The sequence below is a fragment of the Electrona antarctica genome (assembly GCF_951216825.1).
Source record: "Electrona antarctica genome assembly, chromosome: 13".
In the NCBI taxonomy this organism is placed as follows: domain Eukaryota; kingdom Metazoa; phylum Chordata; class Actinopteri; order Myctophiformes; family Myctophidae; genus Electrona; species Electrona antarctica.
In genome coordinates, this window is record NC_136794.1 from 19862863 (window position 1) to 19889094 (window position 26232).

At 40.7% G+C, this 26232-nt stretch overlaps 1 protein-coding gene across 5 annotated transcripts; it reads right to left on the reverse strand.

Moving 5' to 3' along the window:
• Nucleotides 1-128: 128 nt before the first annotated feature.
• map3k20a (mitogen-activated protein kinase kinase kinase 20a) lies at nucleotides 129-26078 on the reverse strand. 5 transcript variants are annotated; one of them, XM_079518301.1, is made up of 20 exons: nucleotides 25940-26078; nucleotides 23626-23818; nucleotides 22277-22364; nucleotides 17556-17657; nucleotides 16249-16314; nucleotides 16046-16074; nucleotides 14888-15025; nucleotides 13332-13418; nucleotides 13175-13249; nucleotides 12943-13049; nucleotides 11059-11194; nucleotides 6672-6716; nucleotides 5678-5708; nucleotides 5443-5582; nucleotides 5236-5298; nucleotides 5041-5130; nucleotides 3179-3295; nucleotides 2498-2572; nucleotides 2098-2248; nucleotides 129-1120 (listed from the first exon to the last, which is right to left on the reverse strand). In XM_079518301.1, exons 2-20 carry the CDS (start codon nucleotides 23782-23784, stop codon nucleotides 378-380), a joined length of 2442 nt encoding a protein of 813 aa, XP_079374427.1. In that variant the 5' UTR covers nucleotides 23785-23818; nucleotides 25940-26078; the 3' UTR covers nucleotides 129-377. The 5 variants fall into 5 exon arrangements, with proteins under 5 accessions (XP_079374427.1, XP_079374428.1, XP_079374429.1 ...); XM_079518302.1 differs by having other exon boundaries at nucleotides 23626-23815; nucleotides 25940-26007; XM_079518303.1 differs by lacking the exons at nucleotides 129-1120; nucleotides 2098-2248; nucleotides 2498-2572; nucleotides 3179-3295 and adding an exon at nucleotides 3805-4233.
• Nucleotides 26079-26232: the final 154 nt, after the last annotated feature.

Consider the following 26232-nt stretch of genomic DNA (forward strand, 5'->3'; position numbering starts at 1 on the left):
GTAGACTGAGACAATACAAGTATAAAGACTAGGCTACCATAACTATTATATATGAAAAATGTACTTTAGATTACTGTTAACAGAAAACATTGAACAAAATTGACAAATCTTTCACTTTTTCAAATATAAACATTTTCTATTTGTGTGCAAGAAACAATATCCTGTATCCCAGCCATTGGAATATACAAATACTCCACACATTCGCCAACAATAAGAAAATGATAATTTCCCGGCCTAAAATGAATCAGTAAACATAATTAATAATTGTGTAAATCTCATTCTCAAAGCACTCCTATTGTCTCTGGGCAAAAACTCATAATATAAACCTGCCTGTATGCATGATCATGAGCATACAAAACACACACATGTAGCCCATATTAGCTTCGATCACCACCGCGCCCACCTCTTCTCCATCGACCTCTAACTTGTTTATTGTCTTGGTGTGGTGATCTCTTCTGTCGCTCCACTTTGATCCACCCCCCATCATTGACTTTGGCATCCTGCCTTTCTGTGTCAGGGTTTTGTGCCACAGACAATATTATGCCTGGTATCACCCTTGGCGCGTGCAGGTTATGTGATGTGACACTGTAACTACTGGACCTTGGCCTCCCTGACTGCTGTGAGGGTCTGCTGTTTTTACTCTGGGTGAAGTTATTTCGGTTTTGGGAGCACAGGGTGAAGCTATTTCTGTTTTGGGAGCTCGCTTGTCTGCTGCCTTCCCCTCCTCTCACACTGAACGTGTTGCCAAAGTAGTCGTTCCTGCGGTAGTCGTGCACCGCCCCGGCGCTGAGCGGGCGTCCCCTCTCTCTCTCGGAGGCACTCTCGGAGGTGGTGCTGGAGGGGCTGCTCCCTTTGGAGCCCAGGTGGAGAGTGGAGAGCTTGGCTATGAGGCTGCCGGTAGGCGTGGAACTCCTACGTGAGTCGGACCAGTGAGTGTTGGGGCTGCGGCTGGGAGAGCGTCGCACGACCGCGGCATAGGAGGACGCCTGGTCTCCATATGCAGACACAAACTGAGGTAGAGTGCGAGCATCTGAGCAGCAGGAGGCGGCTGGAGGCTTCTGAGGTCGCTGGTTCATCAGCTGCCTCAGCCTGACGTTGTACATCCACCTGGGGTCTATGTCTGAAAACAGCACACATTGTGTTCAACTATTTCATGATGACTGTTTTGCTTGCTACATATTTATCTAATACATCTTTGATTTTTTAGATATTTTCCCTTTTTTTCCCTCTCTCTCCGAATACCATGAATTTCTAGAGAGAATTATTATCATAATGGAAACTTAAGCTTGCCAGTTGCCATCAAGTAAGATATAGGCCTACTTCCAAAAAAAAAGGATGAGAGAAAACAACAACAACGTGACAATATGTAACTTATTGTGCCTTTTCTTTTTTTCTTAAAAATAAAAATAAATCAGGTGCCCACTGGCCTAGTGGTCCATATAGGCTCTGGCCTATGACGACCTTTGCTGCATGTCTCTCCCCATCTCTCTCCTTCTTTCCTGTCACATATATATATATATGTTTATTTTTGTATGTCTATAATAGGCCTATATCTTTGCTTTTATTTGTTCTATTATGTTTTTAAATGCCCTTTTATGCCTTATGTAAAGCCTTTGAATTGACCTGCTTTGCCTTTACATTTAAGGGCGGAAACATAAACCACTTCACCGTAAGCTCATAACTTGTTTGTATGTACTACTTGTGCTATTTTAGCTATTTTTAAGACATATTTGAAATTTTGACAAAAATAGGGACGCAGCATTAAACAGCAACATGTGTCTACCAGACACAGCTGGTTTTCCTCAGGGCAAAATACATGCATGATGATTGTGACATAATCCTGCCAGAACCCTTGATCAAGGCACTGGCCTCAGAGCTTGGAATTAGTCACCTGACAATGCTCTGTGGCTGCCCACTGCTCCTAATAGGCCTACTGTAGTTAGGATGAGTTCAATACAATGGAAACATTTCCCACAAGCGGATCAAAGCAAAATTAAAATCGGTAAAGCCTCGGTATATACAAGGCGACATAAGGTAAATGTATCACCCACAAGGTAACGGACAAAAAGGCAGTTATGGATTTAATGAGTTCATTACCAGAGTTTGACCTGCTCCTGGGGTTCCTCTCAATGTTGGCCTGTGCTGGTCCTATAAGCAGCTCCACAGTCTTGATTTTATCTTGTCCTCCCGTAGGAGTCCATTTCAACGTATGGCTGTGTCTGGTAGACCTAGGTGACCGTACATCATTCTGTGGGATCATACCAAAGAGAAAACACAGACGTTTCCTTGCTGTATTAAGTTTAGCATCAGACGTATTATTTATGATACAAAGTTTAGTTTGAAGGTAGCCTGGCTTTGCCAGACACATAGCATGGATTCTCTGACGCCTCCTCCCCACAGTGAAAGCATAAGTGAATCCACGTTATCAGAATGGCCAAAGCCTCTGTAGAAGTGACTTGTCTTTAGATCTAATCCTGTATTCATTGTAGTTACTGACCTCATAATTGACAATGCAGTCCACATTCTGGTTGTTCTGTATTCCAACAACCCATTTGTCCATCACAAATGGTGGCTGAAATGCAATAGCACTGGTTAAAAATTTGACCCCACACATATCAATGCTTTTGATAAAAATGTATTCACCAGCAATATTATGTTTTGGATTGAAACATGTCAATCACCATTCTGTAGAATGAGGGACAAAGTCATTGTCGTGCAGAAACCTTGTATGTCCATATCATTTATAGCATACTTCGTCGTACAAGATTGCTGCAAAAAATTAGTGAAAAATAGCCAATAGCCTACAAGCTTGCAACGTGTTTCAATGCAGCACACAGTGAGACCCCCAGGGGTCCTTGAGGGGGTTCCAGGGGATCCCCAGCTAAATGTATTAGCATCAAAATCAGTTTAACATTTTCACAAAACATCTTGACATTTTTGGAATATTTTTGAAACATTTCAAGTCATGGTTGGGTCCCTGGCACAAAATATGTTCAATTGGGGGTCCACAGCCAAATATTAATTTGGGGATCCTTGACATGAAAAAGTTTCATGGAATATAACAACTGCATTGAACATCTGCCATTTTTTCCCATTTCCTGAATGGTTTTGGACAAGGTTTCTGCCCGAAATTGACGATATAATGCTACGATGCCATTCATCTTGTTCAGGATTGCACCTTAGTCATCCTCTGATTATCCACATCCTGCCGGTTGGCATTAAATGTGACGTCTTTGATGTAGGTCACAGCAACTTCATCTCCATCAAGTTCCATGTATAATTTCCATTTGCAGTCCTTCAAAAGAAAGGTGATGGTGAAAATGTGTAGGCCTCTAATAACTTTATTATTACATTTTTATAATATCACTATTCTTTGCAAAGAACTTGTACCTAAACCAACAGCACAACCTAGAGGTTGTTTGTTGGTAATGGCAAATTATCAGCAACATCAGGTGCAAATGAAATATTATCAACAATTTTTATAAAGGTTATAGTACAAAGTAGTCATAAATGTGAAATGTATTGCTGAAATAACCCATGTATAAATGTGCATTCACATCGACTTTTTACACTGTACACAATGCTAAATCATTTTTTAGCCCCACACTAAACAAATTGCATATTTCCATCAGTTTCTCCATGTGACATATCAAATCCTCACTAGTAGGAGGCACACTTTGTATATATATATATATATATATATATATATATATATATGCATGCTGACGAAGCAGTAATGATTTTGCCAATCCCCAAAATCCCAGCCAGGAAAGCCACAGGTCACAGCTTAACCACACAGGGTTCACTGTGTGGGGCCAATCTATTGTCTCGGGATCACAGAGGAAGACATCAGAGGAGTGTCTCTAACACACTCGTTGGAGGAGTCTCGGCCCTCTCCTGCGCCGTCCCCCCAGGGGCTGGAAATGGCTCAAAGGGCGGGAGCGTCAACAAGACCCTGGCTTAGGAACACAGTAGCCTTGCGTTGTTGGCCCAGTGTCGGTCCTGGCCGGCCGCACCGGGGCTCCCGGGTCCACGCTCGTCTAATCACTCCAGCAGAAACAATGTCGGGTAATGATGCCCAGGGCCCCCGAGTGCGTCTAATGACAACTCATACATAATGCAGCACCTTTCACTTGGCTGCGCGGTGATATCCTCATTAGTAGGGGACCCTCAGTGGCTGTCAGATGGTGGCCGCACAATCGCAGGCCCTTATTTTGTCTTTGAGAAGTGCAGCTGCTTGCATGACATCGCCAGCAAAGAGGGGCGAAGAAGGGGAAGAAAATGCAGTGCGGGTTTGTTTTATTTAGTGCAAAAAAACCTTCCAGTTTGTAAAAACAAGGCTGACACGAAACCTGACACCAGGCAGGGGAAAATAATTAGCTCTCATTTTCTCAGCCTCCTGTTTCCTTCTCCCTGCTGTGTTTTCTACCCACTAAACCACCACATGTCAGAAGAAATGGGAGGCAATTAGCAGGCTCGTTTCAGCCCTGCCGAACACATTGAAAGAGGACTATTTATGATGGGACAATGAACAGCTGAAAGATTAAATAACATTTGCCTTTTAAAAAGAAATTACTTCTGGCTAAATGGGCTATTTTTGATTAAATTCAAACAGCAAGTGGAGGGCCAGCCTTTCTCCACAGTTTGAACCCCTAACAAAGGGGCTGTGAGCAGGGCGATGTGGATGTGGTGCACTGTTGAAGATGAAATATGTATTCATTCGTTATTTTGTACGTACATGTCTGGTTGAGATGGGGAAAAAGGCTCAGTAGAAGAGCAGTCAACAGTATGATGGTGATGATGGTGATGGTGATGATTGACAACAGGCATTTCTCACATCATTCTGGATATCCATTTGAAATAAATGACTAATGAATGTGAATGTTCAAACGAGCTGATTAAACAACAACAAATAACAAAATAACGCTAGGGAATATTATTTTTGTATTCCCTTGCTGACGATGAATAAATATCCCCAAATAACGTCCACAATGCAGATTGGCATGTGAATGATGAATGTATGTGCCGTTACAAACTCACAGCGTTTCCTTTCCCTGCCTTCCAGTGGTACCCAAACACCAGCTCCAGATTGACAGTCTTTCTCTCCTCTTCCTCCTCTACCTCCTCATCCTGGGTAGAAAGGGACAAGTGTCAAGGCTGAGCACTGAACGGGAAGGGAGGATCCATTCATACCAGACATTTAACAGAACATAAGACATAAGAACTGTACTGTACCTTCAACAATGGTGGAAAGTGGTAGAGCCCCAGGTAGTCATATGTTAGCTTCTCGATTTCACCCTAACAAACAGGAAATGGAAATCAGATTTCTGTGAATTTGCACATATCCAAAGTTTGGAATAATAAGAGTTTAAAACTTTCTCAGCTTTTGTAGACTATTATGTTTGTGCATAACTGTGGTTGGGGTTCAACTATATGCTCTACCTTAAGGTGCATGATGTGACCTTTGGACCTGACACCTATGTCCCGCATGTCTGTTTCCGTAAGCAACAGCAACCTCTTGCCTGTTATGTGGTTTTCCATAAACAGGTCTGCATACAGCTGCATGCCACATGCACCCTCCCCTGAGAAGTATGAGGAAACCACGTTATGTAGGAGGTGACAGCCTTAAGAGTTATATCTCACATGATCTGAAGACACAGAGCGAAGAAAAACAAACCTCCTCCAAATATCTGCTTCATCCAGAAATGCTGCAGGCATGAAGATAGGAACATATTATTCTTTTTCATTAGGGGTGGTAAATTACAATTTACAATTTAGGCATTTAGCAGACGCTTTTAATACAGAGCGACTTACAGTAAGCAAGAACAAAACATGGTAATAGGCCTACATCAAATACTGTACATACATACAAATAGTTATCAAGAATCGTAATATCGTATTATACTAAGCACCTAACAGTAGAATATCTATATAATTAAACTATGTATATACACTTTAGAGTGCTATGTCTACAAAAATGTAGACATAGCAGGTTGTCAAGGCTAGGGAAAGGGCTATAGTGACATAAGTGACAAGGGTTTACAGACTACGGCAGAAGACTGCAATAATTTGAGATATAATATGAGTGTGAAGCAGCGCTTTTCGAGCTTGCAGATCTGGTACTTTTTTGTGATGGTGTAGTACAGTGGTTCTCAACCAGTGGTCCGGGGACCACCAGTGGTCCTTGGGGGGGTTCCAGGTGGTCCCCAGCTAAATGATGGAGAGTTGGTAACCAAATGGACCCTTATAGATCTTTAACTCTTGAGAGAGTAAAATGAAACCAAATGGACCCATAAGGGTGCATCTACACAATTAGAGAATTTAGAAGAATTGTTATTTTGATAAACGTTTGCCTGTTATCTCTCCTATGGTACCAGAATCAATACCGCATGGAATTGTAGACAAAATCGTATCCATCGACATAAACAAAAATTCTAAGTTTTAGGTCTGAGAGGCTAAATCTGATCAAATGGTGGTCCGTGGCTCAAATGCCGAATACATAAAGGACCTTGATATGAAAAAGGCTGTAGGGCATTCATTTATGGAAAAAACACAAAAAGTTTAAATATGGAGATGGGAGGTTTATGTCCAACAGCAATGATATGCATTAAGTGCTACAGAGATGTACAGTATATAATGCCCAATACAAAAGAAAATACATCAACACTCACCACATGTTCCTCAGTCCAGGCATAGATGTCAAGGTTGGGCAGCAGCTAAATAAGAAATGAGATAAAGAGAAGTAGTACCAGGAGGAATATGGTGGGAATGCACTTCGGCCTGACATTCTTAAAACAAATCTTTTTAATTACACTTTGTTATAACTATTCCGGTGCCCGGCTGTAGAGCACCAAGTCAGTAACAATGGATGTTGGAGATCCATGCAATACCCGTTGTACCCATGTCAAGAGTACCCGTTCCACCCATCTGTCTGTGTCCCTTTATTCCCATATGGAGTTCTGTTTTAGGCATGCCCAAATATGGAGTGTTGTGATGTCGGAACAGGCCAGCTCCATATATGGACCCTGGGCAGGGGCCCTGTCCAGAGCCCAGGCAGAGGCCTTTTGTGGCGGTTCTGGACAACCTTGGGTCCGACCGACTTGACACCGGGCACTGCACTCCCTGTGGGGGGTGTGGAAGGGTGTGTGTCAAATTTGAAGTTAGTGGGGAGAACGGTTCTCGAGTTACGTGCATTACAGCCATATACACATACGTACAGACAGACGTACAGAGACATGGTGCATTTATAGATAGATGTAAAATTGCAATCTTTTCCCTGATTTTGAAGCAATTGCACTTCCAGTTATTTTGTTTTTCGATTAACATGACTGGCTTTTAATGGTCTCCAATCATACGTCTAATGTCCATGTGACTGATCCAGGGACATATTGTTTTTAACGATAAATCATTTATCGCTCCTTAAATGTAATCAGGCATAAAGTTTCCATGAATCTGGCGTATAATGACAGAAAGACAGAATTGCAAGAAAGATGACTAAATGAATGACTAATCTCCAGCATTCACTATCTGCTTCCCACGGCATCTGATAACGGCTCTGATTGTGAACTGAATGCCAGTCTCCACAGATAGGATTTCAGAGTCACTGCCATACACTTCTGTGCAGCCACCCATCTTCTAAAGTCCCTCAATCCCGGCTGTATTTTACGCCTACTCCAGTGCTGTGGTTCGGAAGTAAACAGATTGAAAAAGCACTCCCCCTCTGCCAGAGTTCTATTACAGATGTTGCCTAATTGGAGTTACATAACATCACATTTTGAACAGCCAGATTGTATTTCACAAATGAGTTGCCTTCCTCCTTTTATTGAAGTCCAAAGAACACTGTTGACAAAGAGAGAAATATTTGAATACAGACAGAAGAGGATGGGATGGAAATCTGTACCAATTGCAAAGCAATTGCAATTCTTAGACTGGGTTCAGTTTGGTTCACACAATCCTGCCCCCAAGTGGACTGAGTAGATAATCAAGAAATCCTAACATTCACTTCTTGTGGATATTACAAAAAACAAAAAAACAAGATTGCTAAGAAAGGAGGGCATTGAATTTAAAATGGTTTATTGGAAAACAAAACAAATGGGAAGAGTGATGCAGCAGTATAAGTCAGATCAAGCATCTGTCAGTCTGAGTGAGGAAAGTGAGGAGGCTTGAGGAGATGTGTTGAAAATGTGATGTTTCATTTCAAGTGGTTATAGTTCACACAAGGTGATGTAAATATTATTGAAAGTCTGTGTTTGGCCCGGACGGCTGGTGCAGACGTCCGGGCACCTAGGCTGCTAATCGAGCCTGATAGCGTGTCACAGGTTCGAATCCCAATCCAGATGGCCTGTGCTGCATGTCACTCCCCATCTCTCTCTCCCCATTTTCCTGTCAGCTTACTGTACAGTGTACACTATCAAATAAAGGCAGAAAAAGACCCAAAACATATCTTTAAAAAAAAGAAAGAACGTCTGTGTTAATTTGTACAATCTAGCTAGTGTTGACAATACAGGAATATTAGCTCCCGGCAGGAGGCTAACAAGCAACATCACAGGAGTATTGTATGCTGGTGACACTGATTGAAAAACTGGCATACAATCTGATATGCCAGTATATATCTGGCTATATTCAGAGAAGAGAATCCCTCATGCGTAGCACAATATGTACACAACTACTTGGTCCAAAGATCTCAAAGCTGTTCTATGTCTATATTAATGACACAACAAAGAATTGTATCGTTTAGATAATAATTTAAACTTAAGCCAAACATTGATCTTAACACTATACAGGTATCTTATACAGAAATACACTATGGCATTTGTTATTTAGTATGGATAGACAATAGTATAAATGTGTCATGTGTGCCTGTGTAGGAAGTTAACTTACTGCTGTATTATGAATCTTTATGCGGTGAAAGTTTAACAACCTCAAGCACATATAAAAGTATGAGGTCAAACAACTAACTCATACAGTAGCTAAGGCCATTGGTTCAATGAAGTCAATGTTAATCTGTGCACTCACTGACAACAAAGACTTGTTGTCAAAGGAATCTAAAGTTGGCATCAGGAAAGTTTCTCTCACTACTGCTAATATGAACCTGGGTGCACCGTGTTCTTTTTCATCATGGTCAGAGACTCCATCTCAACAACTGCGCTCTACCACATCCAGAACAAATTGGCCAATCTTAATGTCAGCAAAATGTCACTTCATCGTAAAAGCTTCGCCTCCTCTATGCGGTGGCCTCACACGGCTATTTCTTCACAGCATGGCACTATACATCAGTACATTATGCATAAATGACATCCATGTAGGTGTGAGCCTACACTAACGGAGACTCCATTTCGGTGCTACACTGAGCATTTAGTATGAATATATATATTGTGAACTAAAATAAAATAAAATGAATATAAGAAAAGGAATATTTAGTGTTTTATTATAAAACGTTCAAAGGGGAAATGGTGCTTATTAACACCTAAGTGACAAAATTACCTCACAGGCACTCAGTGACTAGTGTGGATCCTACTGTATATTAACACTGATAACATGAAATTGTATGCATTATTGGGAGGGTTTGCTACAAGAAGACCAGTGAATGACAGCCGCAACAGAACCGGCTGTGCCGAGATGAACCCCCGCAGAGGTTTAATCGCTGTCCTCAGACCAGCTGAAGTGTCCCATCCCCAAGGCCATGTTGATTTTGTGTCCTTCTCTGACACATCTAGACTTGGACGAGTTCTGCTTTGCCTGCATGTTGACCTGCATGCCAGAGTGCAGGACAGGTCCCCCAGTGTCCAAGGAAAACATGTCTCCAAAACCCTTCATCATGGCCTGCAGACTCGTCCTGTCCGCCTCCCCATTTCTAGAGGTTGTGATTTGACACGACATCTCCGACCTGTTTGACTCCTCCGTCTTAGACTGATAGAACGACTCAGAACTTATCTTTCTTGACACAGGTAAGAACAGCTGAGAGACATACAGACAGGGAGACAGCGAGAGGACACAGGGGTGATACAAGAGGGGCAGAGAAGAGAGGGAAAGGGAGCACGGAAATTAGTTTTAGCCCACACAAACCACGTGAAAATGAAGGACAGACAATTGTTTTCTCCCACCACCAGATGTGAATTTCATACAGTAGACAAGAACATGAATCAGATTTGATATTGAAGTCAGAGAAGTAAAATGACAGGGGTGAAAAAAGGAGCAGTGAAAATGTCTAATATGCCCATCCCTCTTTTAATGTTTCACTGTTGCAGACTATCGCAAAACAAACACTCGAATTGACATGCTGTGTGTTGAGTGACCTGACATGCAGAAACACAAGGCTTCAAGGTAACTGAATGCATGCGAACACTGCAGCTAAACAATTGAAAAAACAGATATAGTGTCGCAAGTGGCATTAACAAAATAATCATGTAATAAATGTGCCAGTAAAATCTACAGTATATTGCAGGGCACTGAAGTATGTGTGGAGAAACAAAGATAATAGCAATACAAGAAACTGCTGCATTCACTCTATGCATTCTGACAGATGATGATGACCATGTGCTGTGCCGCAAGCTTACTTGCTATACAATCATGCACTCCACAAGCGAATCGACACACCATTACCAACAATATCTACTCAGCCCAAAAGCCTTGACTGAACTTCTCATTTCTTTCCCATCCTTTCCCATTGCACTCTCTTTACCACTCTTATTCCAAAAGGAGGCCAATCTGAAAGCGATTGAATTTGACGCTTCCTGATCTGACAGTGAGGAAAAAACACATGAAACGGTGACATGAAACAGTGACATGCAACAACGAATAATGGTGTTCGACTGAGGTGAGGGACAGTGACTTACAATGTGGGTACGGGTTGACCAAGGTTCAGAGAGTATGACGAGGGACTCTGTGAGTCCTTCAATGAGGGACTCACCAACCACCGGGGGATTGGACTGTTCAATGAGGGACTCACCAACCACCGGGGGATTGGACTGTTCAATGAGGGACTCACCAACCACTGGGGGATTGGACTGTTCTATGAGGGACTCACCGGTGTATTGGACTGTTCAATGAGGGACTCACCGGTGTATTGGACTGTTCAATGAGCTTGCGCTCCCACATCTTCAGACGACGCTCTCTCTGCTTCAGTTCCTCCTCTTTGGTGCTCAGGTCTCTCTCCAGCTTCTTCAGCCTATCCAGCGTAGCTTCAATCTCACACCTGAAACACACAGTGTCACAAAAACAGGTTTCAAGCATGCACAAGGTTTCTAGCAAACGAGCAATGAATGTTCCACTAAATATCTGCCCATCACAATTTCATGTGGTATAAGAAGATTGAAGGAGACTGGCGATGTATGCTATGCTTGTGATGGACAGTTTCCATACAATGGGCAGTAGTATAGTGATTTTGGTTTGTTTGGGGTGCCATATTGGGATATTTGAATTGCCCAGCAGGTGGGGCTGTAGTGTACAACTCTATGCAATGATGGTACCACTGTAACCCACCCTGAGTTACACAACATTCATACCTCATGCACTATTTATAAACAGTGTTGTACTCAAGTACTGTACTCGAGTAAAAAAAAACGTATGTAAGTATGTCCATTTTTCAGTACATTATACATATTTTGATGACAATTATGAATTATTACAAAACATACATTAAACACAAAAGCCCTATTTTATGCTTAATAAAATAAAAACATTTTAATACAGGCCTTGTACTTGTAACACATTATTTTTATATTGCGGTATTGCTACTTTTACTTAAGTAAAAAAAAAAGTATTTCCACCACAATGTATAAACACCCAGTGGGACCCATGCAGGAAGACCCACCCATACTCCTCCTGATCCTTTGGTTACTCCACTCCTCCCCACACTGTCCAAAAGAATTTCCACTAGTACTCCACTTCCCTTATAATTGATTCGCTTGCTCTTCATGTTTCTGACGGACCCTCTTGGTATTTCCCATCTCCCCTACACTACTTTTATACACTATGTTTCAATATCTTAACTGAGGAAGACAATTGTTAGAGTTAAATGTCCATCCATATGTAATAAATGCAACAGCTGCATTAGATGTGTCGCATCTATGTTTCTATGAGACATTTGTTTTAAATGTATTTATTGACAATGTATACACAATTACATCATCTGTTCTGTTTGAAAGTGAAAGTGCGTCTGGGTTTTATAATTATTGTAGTTAAAAGCATTAACAAGAGCTTGTGACTAAATAATAACTACATTGGATGTGTTGGAACACATTCATTTCCTGGAACCAGTTGTGAACATACAAGGTGTGGGACCAACAGCAACGGTAATATGTCTGCCCTGGATTCCAGTTCCTCCGCCTGCTCTTCACAAACCAATGCTATAATATCAGCCTAGAAAACTTCTAGGGAAACAACAACAACAACACACTTTGCCTTCCTGTACAACACATGCTCTGCCTCTCAGTGCTCAGATCCATCCACCTGCAGATGGCTGCCTGGACAATATGCCACCGGTTAGTTCTGAGGAACAAGTCTCAAAACACAGACACAGGTCCCAGAGAGGCAGAGAGAGAAAGAATAATATAACAGCTGAGACTCAGGCTGTGCTAAACATCCCCAAACCTCCAGCTGCTCATACAGGCCAATTAAACACTTCTACATGAAAAAGATGGTGATTATTTTTTTAGCCCTTATGGGGTAAAGAGAGGAAGTATATCCAGATGGAAGATTGTGTTGTTGTTGTTTTTCTTTTGTTTTTTTCTTCTTCTTGTAAGCCTTTATGAAGCTATCAGTGTAATTATTAAAGATCTATACGCACACTCTCGATACCTTTCTTAGCATCACACAGCCCATGTCAGCTCAGCTACACTTCTACAGCCTTCAGATTTATTTCAAACAGTTATGAATTCATTAACGAGTATGTTGGGGGGTGGCATTTATCCACTGGGCCTGTAAAAGAAGGGATACATTTACCTCCATTCAGCCTTGTTCTGCAAAAAGGTGTTGCACTGTTCAGGAAGTTGACTGTCACTAGACATGGCCTCCAAAGTGCAGAGGACTTGCTTGAACATCGGCCTTTCCTGAAGTTAAACATAAAACAGCCTAATCATTCAGATGAGCACATATTATATATTCAACAGAAAAACGCATAGCGTCGTGACACGTTTCAAGGTGAAATTTAGGCTTAAGTGTGATTATATTTCACCTTGGGATCAGTGAGCCAGCACGTCCTCATGAGCTCAGCAAAGCTAGCTGGACAGCTGCTGGGAATGGTTAGCCTCTGAAAAACAGGGAGAACTGTGGTCACTCCTCATCCTGAGGAATCATTCCTCACTGAATGACGTTTCGTGCAACAAGCTTACCTCAACCTTCTCCACCACCAGCCAGGCCACCTGTAAGCCCTCCAGGCCTTTAAAGGGAATCTCACGTGTGAGCATCTCCCACAGAACCTAACACAAAGGCAATGGTCAGTCAATGATCAAATAATGTTTCAGAGGGAAGATATATATATACAGTATATATATATATATATATATGCGCACACACGCACACACACACACACCAACTCCATTTCATCATATGCATCTAGTTTGGTGTACTTGATTTATATGTTTAATAACTATAAAAGGTAATGAGTTGACCGAGACATTGGCTTGTCTGTTTGCTATTTTTGTCACTCAACAGAAAGGAGTCTTTGAATGGATGAGTGCCATGCCCACTAGGCTCTGTCACCCATTATTTCACACTTTCACTGTCACCACAGAGGAATGTGACTAACACAAACTCACATACTGTATACAGTACAACCATGCTTTTACATGCGTTGTTTAGAGCTGTCATTTTGTTTTTATTAACTAAATAACAAATGAGAGTATGAGCTCACATGTGCATAGCAGAACCTCCTAGAGATATGTGTTTGTGTCATTTAAAATGCCATATGAAATTGTATCCCCTTCATGGATAGGATACACTGACACCACGGCACGTAAACAGCGTCTCAAACTGTGACTCCGCCCACAAACGGGGGAAGTTGTGATTTTCGCTCGTTCACTGCAATGCAATTTGCGGCATTTTCAAAACAATATTGAGCAGAGTAGCGATTATCAAACGTATTTGCAATGCCATACGTTGAAAGATCTGTTGCCCGTGGACAAGGCACGCTACCTCCGCAAGTTAGATAGCATCGGCATAGATGTTTGTCCGTATGTGATTAAGGATTGGACCAAGTTGCATTGGCAGCCATAGAAAATTGTGTGACGGATGTGACGTTTTTGGGCGTTCCTGTCTAGCGTGGTGTCAGTGTATTAAATATGATAGTATAGGCCCATTTATGCATTTCTAATTTGTTTATGAACTGAAATGGTGTGTTTAAAGTGTACATCTGGATTTCATAGGCCCAATCAATAATTAAAATAAGTTAATGACTGGGAGTTGTACATCATCATTCTACTTGATAATGGATTACAACGACAATGGATTACATTTTGACACAAACCTTCCAAACTGTACCTACCTACTTAATTATACACAGAAAGAAAAAAAGAAATATCCTAAGAGTGAGAAATTAAAGCTACTAACTTCCAGTGAAGTAGTACTTCTACAAAGGTCAGAAACACAGTTATAGTCCACTTTAGCACCGGAAAAAAATGCAGGAATGAAAATGTCATTTTTTAAAGTGCCAGCAGAAATGGCTGATTGACAGTTCATTGTCGCCGCCATGCAGTTTATAAGAGTAAAAATAGCACCATTTCTCCTGAGGTAGCCAACAGATTGTTTGGTTTAGTCTACAATCTAGGCCCTTTTCTGCTCAGGCTGACTTTTAAGTCTGAGATGGAATGCACTCTAATAAAATCTAATCATATTGCAAATGGGTTTCCACTTTGGTCAACTGAAATCATGGCTGAGAAATGTCACTCACCACACCGTAGGAGTAGGTGTCACATGTCTCGGACACGGGCAGGCTCTGGATGACCTCTGGAGCCATCCAGGGGAAGGTACCCACGAGGGACATGCGCGTCGTGTGGGACAGGAACCGAGACGCCCCAAAATCACAGATCTGAAGTGAAAGAGACAGATGTGCTGTAGTGTTTTCTAAATATTATCATATATATATTTTTGAATGGTGCAAACCACTCCAACAACCAGCTTTGTCTGTATCTATGTTTGTGTACCTGTGTACGTGCAAAGGTGAGCATGGTTACTATGGTTAGTGTGTGACGTCACTGACATAGCTGATCAGACTATATAAGACCTTGCACCACTCAGTTCACATGGGTGTGATTTCTTTTTAATTAAATTGGTTACATAGTCTCTTAAACCCATAAATAATGCTGTAAATGAAAAGCCTCTGTATGACCATGTTTTATATTACCTATGATGTTCTGAATTTTGGTTATTCTTGCCATGATACTATGAGTGCGTCTGTGCATAAGTTTACTCTATGCATGGACTAATTTTGAACGCTGTCTGAAGATTAGAGAAGATGAATATAATCAATTATAATCATTCTTTTGGAAACTTATATAATCTCGGGTAATACTACGTTATAATTTTTTTTAATTATTTGCTATTTTCGGTGCGTGACTGCATCATATGTCTATAGTATAGACTACTATACTATACTATACTATACTATACTATACTATACTATACTATACTATACTATACTATACTATACTATACTATACAATACTTATAGTTTAGTGGGAAGTTCCAGACCCACAGGAACGCACCCAGGGTGCCGGCCCGATTCTGGCGAGCCGCCCTGCGTCCGAAACACATACAGTACAGTACACTGTACTGTACTGTACTGTACTGTACTGGCACACCCGAAATCACCATATATACAGTTAATATGTTTGTGTGTGTGTTAGGTTGCGCACAGGTGGTGAAAAACAACCATGCTGTTTTTGTGCTCAGACGCACCCACCCACACACACATAGCTCCGTAAGGGAGTGGTTGCACCACTCAAAAAGTATTATAAAAATACACCATGCACCACTACTCGATGACTTCATACTGCACATCAAGAAATCCATCACATGAAACTGAACATTTACATACTGTACAACATACCTTGAGGACTTTATCTGCTGTTACAACAACTGTAGAGGTAAAAGTGAAAAAGAAAAAGGGTTGCCAATGTCAGCGAAAATAGCTATTCAGTTCCGTTTTGTAAAGTCACATGAAGATGGGTTTTTTTTTCTTCTTTTTTTTAATCCAAATGTTCAGACAAACAGTTAGAAAAAGGAATTGTGCTGATAAATGTGATCAGTTACCATTCCTGGACTTCAGGTCACGGTGGATCACCTTTATGGGAGCCTCTGCATGTAAATAGTGCATTCCTAATGGGGAAATAAAGAAAGTTTCCTTTGAGGGATATCAATGTTAAACCAGGCTGATTCAACAGCTATGAATTACCTTTTAATTTTCTACTGTATATCAGTTCTCATTCCAAAAGGCTAATTCTTTACCCTAAAGAAATACATTTTTTAACCACTTTTTGTGTGATTTTTACCCCCTTTTGTCCCCAATTTAGTCATTATCCCAATTGATTCCACCCTCCCGGCTCCCGTGCATTTGTGTATACGACAGAGTTATACGAGTGATAACACATGTTATAGAGGCTAATTATTGTTTTGCCCATTTTTAATACCACTGATACAAGCCTACAGGAGGCCTATGTGCTTTCGAGCATCCCCATATATCTCTATGCCTAATGCCTATGGTTGGTAAGGTATAAGGTACTTTTATTTATAAAGCATATTTCAAAACAATAGTTGCAAGGTGCTATACAATAAAAAATAATATATACACTCATTACCCATGTAAGCTATGGGAAGTTGTTCTCTAGCTACAGTATAAATATGCTCCTTTAACCCTTTTTGGAAATACTCCCAGAATAACAGAGTTGGGAAAGACCATGAGTATATATACTCCATCAGGAAGTTGCGGTAATGAGGTACAGAAAATGGGTGATTGCTTTACTTTAGTCAAATAGCCATTTAAACCCAAGCCTCCTGTACAATACACAACAATACACACATTGCTCGATAGCAGTGTTGTTTTTGGCAGCTAGTTTTAGTTATAGTCTCTTGAATGGCTTCCATTTAGTTTTAGTCACATTTTAGTCACCCGGAATGTTTTAGTGTTAGTCTAGTTTCAGTCGACTAAATATGATGAGATTTTAGTTGACTAAATCTACAGTTGATTTAGTCGACTAAAATGTATTTTGACGGGCCTTGAGGCCATCGTAATTACTGTTTTCACACTTGCTGAAAATAGCAGATCTACAAGCTCACAACGCGTCGCGAGCAAGCAAGTGTAAACTGACTTACTCTTGTCCACTAGTCCCTTCCTAACATTTTAGTCTAGTTTTTATTTGTTGACGGAATTGTCAATATATTAGGTCTTAGTCTTATTTTTCGTCGTAGTTTTAGTCGACGAAAACAACACTCATAGTATACAAACATAAGCTGAAACAAACGAGCAATGTCATATTGGATCAACACAATCAACACAATCCAACAGTTGATGTCTGTTATTAGCTCACATCATTAGGAAATATAACACATTTGCACATTACCTTTGGCAATCTCCATAGCCCATGTCATGATCTGCCCCATGTCCATTTCCTCACTGTCATCACTGGACAGGTAGTCATACAATGAACCTCCACTTGCATACTCTGTAAGAAAATGCAATGCCATCAAACAAATGCCTTGAGTTTGCACGGTGATGAACATCGACTTAAGAGACTAACAAGCAGCAGGACAAAACTGTATAAGATTGACAAATGGTGAGGGGGAAAATGTCATGTTATGCCATGCCAATGACATAAATACACTGGTGAAAGTGCAACATTATACATATGAGCATGACATGTGAGAGCATTATGTGAAAACAGCTGAAAACTGAATTTCTGCCAGAGGGCTCATAGAAGCAAGCTGGCAGAGTCTTGTTTACAGATTGCTCCTGTCATTGGCCTGTCACAGTGGATGAGCTCATTTATCACAATGCTTTGAGCAAACGCCCTCACAGCTTAACACCCCGAGCCGACCCCCCACCCTCTGCTAGGACTCGGCAGGACATGCTTGTTAAAACTATCAACGTCAGTCAAATCCTGTTGCTTCCAAAACACAACGGAATGGTCTTTTTTTCCCCACTTTTTTTTCACTCCACGCTGTTTCTGTTCCAAACGCCATTACAAGCGCTCTGCGTGTTTTCAGTGGTTTCACATGCCAGAGCAGACTTCCCACGTTGCACAGACCTTGACGTTCACGCAGATTTCTGCAGCTCTTTAAATCAAATCCTTGTCAGAATGCTATTCCAGCGTCTCGCTTGTCTCCCCTCTCTCTGTCCGATGCTTTCTGACTCTCTACACTTTTCTATCCAATAAAGCAATAAAAATGCCACACAAAAATAATAATAATCTATTCCAGACACAGAGTCACTTACTTTTGGAAAATATCTGTTAATAGATAAATCACAGCTCACTGTCAAGGGAAAACAAACACAGGTCTCCCACAAGTCCATAAAAAGTATGATTTCCCTACCAGAGTGAAAGTAAAAGATCAAAAGGGCTCTATCTGATACCATTCTAGATTATTATGGGGATGGTTCGTGCATTCAACAATCCAATCATGTCATCACAGGAATGAGAACACGCAGAAAGAGCCTCTGGTTGTTATTGTGGTTCCGGTTTCAATAAATGTCACCAACAAACAGCACTATGCTTTACTATGAGTTTATTATAATACAAGTTTCCATTAAACTTGTAATATTGGATTGGATCTAATCTAGTCAGGGCGAACAAAAATGCTGACTTCATAAATGTGGACCAATTAACTTGTGTATGTTTAATGATATTATTGCCACATAAAGTACACTGTTCAAATAAACACTTGTGCAGTCGTAAAAATAACATTCTGCCTTTGTACTTTGAACAAGATCATAAAAATTAAATAGATAATGCAACATCCTGTGTTTCTAATATAAACTTTCCCTCATAGTTCAACTAGCTTCCCAAGAATGAACACAAAGAGCAGTTCACTGTGGTGTAATAATGTCTACTCTTACTGTCACTGACTGTTAGGTAAGACTCTCTCGTCATTATGTTGTTCACCCTTGGCCTTATGATGTCCTGCCAATCTGAATATTATAGAATCAAGAAGCCATAGCACAGGTCTGGCGTATAATTGCTTTGAGTACAGCTTAGTCCTGTGACACAAGGTCCCCACTTATCTTTGTGTATAACTATGTTCTGATCCGTGCTTTCGTCAGAGATCTACTTCACCACCGACCTGTAATAAACTTTATTATAAAGTATGATATCTCCAACTATAGAATTTCACCAACCTGTGCAGAACAAGGCCAGCATTAATGTGAAGGTACAGTCACCTCTCTCCATAACCACTCTCTTCCTATATTATATTTATTTGTCACGAACAAAAGCAATTATGGTCAGACATAATGGTGGCATGTAGGTCAACAGAGACAAACAGATTGTCTTTGTAGATAGTGTTTGTTACAGAGATGGAATCGTAGCTCCTGATGTGCAGACAGGGTAAATTCATAACACTGCTGATGAATGTGGAAATGGCATGGTCAGAACAGCCATAAACATTTTTGAGGGGCGCTAGACCCTCCTATGCCCAGCTTTCCCGGTTTGTGTAAACATTGAAGACAAACGTGAAGACGGAAAAGTGACGCAAATTGTGATTGGCCAGAATGAGATTATGTATGATGATGTATGATATAAGAGCGACCCTCACTTCACACGGGTGTGATTTTTCCTTTATCTGGTGCTAATTAGATTCTGCTTTGATAAATAGAGACACCAGCCCCTTGACAACCAGCCCCTTCTCTCTTTCAACTACATAACACGGTGGGGACAGGTCATGTTTGAGAAAGAAATTAAAATGACAGCTGTAAAAAAAAAAAAAAACAGTGTTCCAGTATGGGAGAGGTGCTCGAAAGAAGCAGCATTTATGAAAGAATAATATATATGTCAGTGTCAGGATGTTGTAGGATGTGTAGGAAATGTAATGTCTCTTTTATACTGTGTTATTACGAGTCGTCATAAGTACGAGGAACCATAGCTGTACAGTTCATTTTCTTAAAGATTAATTCTCACTGGGGACATCATCTGTTAGTGAAGTGAGGATAAACTGGGATAATATGCAAGTTATGAGAGTGTACTGTGTAAATCTCAGGTGAAACAAGCCCCCCCCCCCCCCCCTATTTATTATTATTATTATTTATTTATATATATTTTTTGTAACGTGTATGTTTCTGTGTCACAACCTCACAGCCGTTGATTGTTGCAGTTCTGGCTTAACCGTGCAGTCGTTTTTTTCCGAAACTTGGCAATATGGTAGAGGGCCTATGCCAAACGGTAAAGCCCACGACCATTGGCAAAAGGCTGGCGCTATAGCACTCAATTGAAAATGCAAGCTTTGAACAGGCATAGCTCATGAACCGTTTGACCGTCAGCAATAAAACTTTGAATTTGACACACATATGCATCTCCTCATGCCGAACAACTTTCGTGTTCTGACTTTTGACCTCTGACCTTTAGATCACCCACTAATAATTTATTCTGTCTGCGCTCCAGGCCCGTTTTTTTACGAAATGCAGAAAAATGGTAGAGGGCTATGTCACCCTGCTTAGACACGAAGCCCACAACCATTGGCCAAAGGGTGGCGCTACAGCGAACAATTGAAAATGTAAACTTTGAACAGGCATAGCTCATGAATCACCAGCAATAAAACTTCAATACACATGCGTCTCCTCACAAGGAACAAATGTGGTCCGTTGACCTCTGACCTTTATATCGATTTAGGCGATATAGCAATCGTTTGAAAATGAAACCTTTGAACAGGCATAACTCATCCCTCGTTTGTTCTACACACAATCTATGGACCATTATCTGAAACCCCAGTTTAAGAGAAGGTTGTACGTGAACATTTGTACAAAAAAATATAGCTGCAAGCAGCGATAACAGGCACTTTAAACAGGCATAACTCATGCCTCGTCTTTCTGTCTGTCTGTCTGTCTGTCTGTCTGTCTGTCTGTCTGTCTGTCTGTATGGGGTACGAACAGCTACAATACCGCTGGATGACCTAAAGTGGCACTGTTGAGCAGCCTAAAAGGGCTTATTGCTGTCTTATCGCTGCTTGCAGCTGTATTTTTCTTATTATTTCCAGAAATAGATTACCAGGGACGTTATCAGCAAAAATGGGCTATGAACATATTGCTGTAATGACCACAAAGCTGCAAGAGGTGTTACAAAAATAAATACACTCCAAAAACAAAGTGTTCAATCGCAAAAGCAACACATGCATTAGACCTGACCTCATACATGTGCATTGATACACACAATGATACAGCAAAACAGAGATCTTAAAATGAAATTGAAAACATAATTGAAATATCATACTGGTTGGCTGATCCTGTCTTATGAAAGTGTGCAAAAGCTATGGCTGACATCCCTCATATCTATATAACCAACGGCCACTGTGTGAACTTTGCAGGTTGCTTTATTCAATGCAGGATACACAACTGTGTTGTGGGTTCTTCCTGAACCTTCACACATTCACAATGATTCAATAGAGATCTCTTCACCGTTCAGTGTTAACCCATTCAGACCTGGAACCCCTATACGTCACTGTTTTTCAATGTTGGGTTCAGGGACCATCAGGAGGTCAAAATGGACGCTTACAAGACTGTAACTCTGAGAGTGTACAAATGGAACCAATTTGTAACATTTGTACAGCATAGATTGTGGTCCAATAAATAACCTATTGTACATTCTCTTATTACCGACCATGCACTAAGGTACCATTTAGACCTCTTGGTGGTCTCCGAACCCAATGTTGAGAAACAGTGCTATATGTTTTCTGGGAACATGTCTACGTTGTTCATTTCTGAAACTCTCAAGACCCAATTATACTTCAAGATACTGTATGATGTTCCACACCAAACATTTTTCAGCGTAGGACGTGTCGCACAGTGAAGTATAAATGAGACTTTAGGATTTAGAAGGCAATTGTACAATCATTCACAGATCTGAATGGGTTAAACAAACAAAATGTAATAAATCTTAGTGGGATTAGGGAACTTGCATTGTGCGTGCGTGCGTGTGTGGGTGCGTAAACAAAGTGGTATGACCAGATGGTGGTACGTAGGTTTTAATCATGGTATAATCAAAAAGGAAATCGGCTCTGTTAACGTCTGTTGGTTATTGTCAGATCTAACTGTTAGTGCACATGTGTAGTGTACAAGGGCGTATTCGTAAGAACTCACCTGTGACAATTCCATAGTTGGGCGCTTCAAGGGTTGCTCCATAGAACTGAATGATGTTCCGATGGCTGAGAACACTAAGAATTTCAGCCTATGCAGTCAAACACACAAATACATAACTTTAGCGGTAAAACATATGCATTCCTTATTAAGTACATGCAAGGCATTGATCGTTTTCCCCTATGTCTTGATTCCACTTAGTTTTTAGTTTTACCCTAGGGCCTTTTTTCTGCAATTGTTTTTAAACTCTGTAGCACTTGTGAAAATGTAAAGTGCATTACAAATTAGGGTTGCACGATTAATCGGTAGCATAATCGGAACAGGCCATATCGGCCATAAAACTGCCATATCGGTATCGGAACGATCTCAAAATAATACAGATTATTTAATCGGTTTTCACCAGCAAAAAATAAATAAAAATGGAAAAAAAATCTACATTTAATTTGTGTATACTCATCTCATTCAGTAGTCATTCAGTTGTGAAAACAGACACTTGGAAAAGAGTATATGCTATTTATTGATTGATTGAATACTTTTTTAACAGGCTTTGGGCCCTATATCGGTATCGGATATCGGTCATAATTTCATAATCGTGCACCCCTATTACAAATGCAATGTGTTATTATGATTATGATCGTAAAAAAGAAAATAATACCTCATGCTTATGTACAGGCCAAAAACCTGAACTACTACTAGCCTACTGCCAAGATGTTTGATAAAATGGAAGAAAAGCTAAGAAAGCTAACAAAAATGTTCATCAAATTGTAACAAGACACTATAATTAACAGAACAATGTTTAATTTGAAAGGACTACTTCAGCAGTAACTTATGTAGGAATAATGGTCTGTCTAACACTAGACTGAAACTGAAAGGATACCAGTGATCATTTTTAATGAAAGAAATGACGTGTGTGCTGAACATATCACAGCCCAAGAAAGGCAATAGAATTTCCCTGAAAAAGATGTCTAATATGTTTCTTTTTTTATTTGTTCTTTGAAGATAATGAGGCTATCATTTCAAAGTCAGTTCAAGTACTATCTATGCTTTAATTGCTCCTAATACAATCTCTCATTTGGCAATAAAGATATTTTAAAGCATACCATATGAACAGTCCTAAGCACAAAGAGTTGGGGTTTGGTATAATGACTATGCACAGTGAAATCCAAATGGACCCTTGGTTACATTTGTACACTCTCAAGAGTTCTAATGCATAAATTAACACTGTGGATTTTACTGTGTGACTGATGGGTACAGAAGTCACTACAACCCACTAAATGGGGGAGCAATTAAAATGATTACTATACCGACAATTAAAAAAGTATATGAAAAGCCACAGCAATTATGACTCCTACCTCATTTTCAATCTTCAGCAGTTTTTTCACTGCCACCTCTTTGTCTTGAGATATCCACCTGGCCCGGTACACACTGCCAAAGCTGCCACCGCCACAGTTCTCGTAGAAGAGGATGTCATCGAACTTGATTTGCACGAAGGCAGAGCCGAGAGACGACATGTCATAATGACACTGAGCACCAACAGCACAGCTTCTGAAGAGGACAAGATCAGTCCACAGTAGAATTCATCAAGTATGCCTTCACCTGTCTTTGACCAGAGCTAAGATCAGTCTGCGTGTAATCTTAGGAGGAGGGGGGGCTCCTTGCCAGTTGCTACCAATCCCACTGCAGCTCTACGGTGCACTACAGTTTGAGAATATGACTGTAGAGACTGTGATCCAGAGAGGCCTCTGGATATGAGGTTATGTCTGCCCGGTGTGGTGACGGTATGACATCCCTGGTCTTAAGTTACTCCAATGAGTTACAGTACATTCCATGTGTCATTTCCCTGCCACAGGCCCATAAACTCACCAGTACCAGTAAGCATCGAGCAGCCCGGGATCCACTGTCTGCTTGAATAAGGACTATGGTATGAGCGGCATGCATTCTCCCCGTGATGTGATCGCTGCACAAAATACACACAGCCAAAGTCACACAGACTATTCTAGCACTCTGCTGCCTGCAGTGCTCAGTACATCCATCCAAGGCCATGGGGAGAGACAAACAACAGCTGGTAACAACGGAACTGAACAGACAGAACCTAAAATAATTCTGAATCTATGGTTATTTCGAAAATAAAAATCCCCAAAGCTCTTATTATTTCTACCTATTCATCTACACTGGTCTGTCCCCTTCCTTTAAATGTGTGCTGTACATACAGTAGGCTATAATCTATCTATATGAGGTGGGTCAAGGAACCCCATGACTCCAAAAATGCAGCCCACACAAAGCATTTCCTTTTTCTTGTGCATAATAGCATAAATGCATCTTGTAAAGAAATAATCCCACCATTACAGGAAATTGTAGCTCTGTTATTGTTCATAGGTTTCCCCTTTTACAGCTAAGCAATTATGGCTTTTAAAAGGCTGTTACCAAGGCCTTAATCGGGATTGCTATCAATCTCAGCCGGAAATGCCTCCATTGTCACAGAGGGGAGCCAATGCTCTCTGCTAATTTACTTGTATTCATGCTATACTTAGCTTCACATCAATCTACTCAGTACACTATAGCTATAGTCTTGCACGGATATATTGTGCAGCTAGCTACTCAAGAGACGCCTGCGTTACTGGGATATGGTAGCACTCCCAAACACATCCTTTCCAGTGACCAGCAAACACCACTGCTGCAGACACTCGAATAATAATGGTCTGATAACCATATGTTGTACTGCAGATAACTGTATGTAACTGAGATTACATTAATTAAAACAAAATAACACAAACTATACTAACCTAACCAAAATGGCTGGAGTGGACCATAGGCTATATAGGCCTATTTCCCCCTTATACATATTTTAACGTATTCCAGAAAATCAATATAAGGCCAGGGCATTTTGGTCAATATGAAATTTGTCCATACCGCCTCAGCCCTAAATAAGAGTAGTGTGAAATTCACACTAGGCTACTCTCATTTAGTGTGGCACATTAACACTCACTGTGAATGTCAGTGCTGGACACTTATATGGCCATTTGTTGCAGACCTGTACAAATGGGTGCAGATTCATTCTCTGGGGTATTAATATTCTGTTGACAAACATAGGCGACATAATATCATGGGTGGAGCACAATAGCTATTTCCAGTTTACTACAAAGTTATAACGCCTATGGCACATTTTAAATGTTTTGAGAGTGGAATTGTGATATAGCAGCATAAAATTGACAAACAACAAATAGACTCCAAATAAGCAAACCACATATTAGCTCCATGAAGGTCATTAGGCTACATTAGGCTGCTCGTTTACCTCATATCAAGAAAAGATTTGTGGAGTGAGGATTTGATTAGCTCTGGTCCATAGCTCTAATGCCGTCGCATTTAGCAAGAGCAGTAAGGCTATGGAGCTAGGATTTGATAAATACGTGGTGCGTCTCTAGTATCGATTCGTGGCTGTTATTAATCTAAGTAACAGTAATCATGTGATTCACTAGCTCCGTTTGGAACCTCAAACGGAGCAGTGATTAATGACAGCACAGAGCAGACTACATAGCATTTCAAGGCCACTTTACTGTCAACTTCATATCTGTCTGCCTACTTGACATGTCAATGGTAGACTACATAGTACATACTACATAGGCGGCTACACATCTAGCTTTTAGATTTAATTGCATACATACATACCAGCGTGTACCGTACGTGTAGTAACAGTGTTAGTCCACAACGGGCAAAACACTGAAGTGATATCAAGACTCTCTCTCCTTTTCCGGGAATTCTTGTGCGTGTGACGTCTGTGACTTCGTTTTTCAAGTTGCCCAACTTCTTCCACCAACAGGACAGGTTCTCACTTGAGCCACTTTACTTCCCACCCAAGTGTAAACAGACCTGTTACATGCAATTCTGTTGACAATAGCGCCACTCTCTGGACAAAAACGGCCACGCCATCAGAACTTGTTTTTCTAGATCTGCAAAATAAT

Excerpts from the sequence above, each read along its gene's own strand:
- map3k20a (XM_079518301.1), bottom strand. The coding sequence starts at position 23,784 with ATGTCGTCTCTCGGCTCTGCCTTCGTGCAAATCAAGTTCGATGACATC. Across the intron at positions 5,709-6,671 it reads CCTGGACTGAGGAACATGTG|CATTTCTGGATGAAGCAGAT; the intron begins GTGAGTGTTGAT and ends TCATGCCTGCAG. Across the intron at positions 2,573-3,178 it reads ATAATCAGAGGATGACTAAG|CCACCATTTGTGATGGACAA; the intron begins GTGCAATCCTGA and ends ATTGCATTTCAG.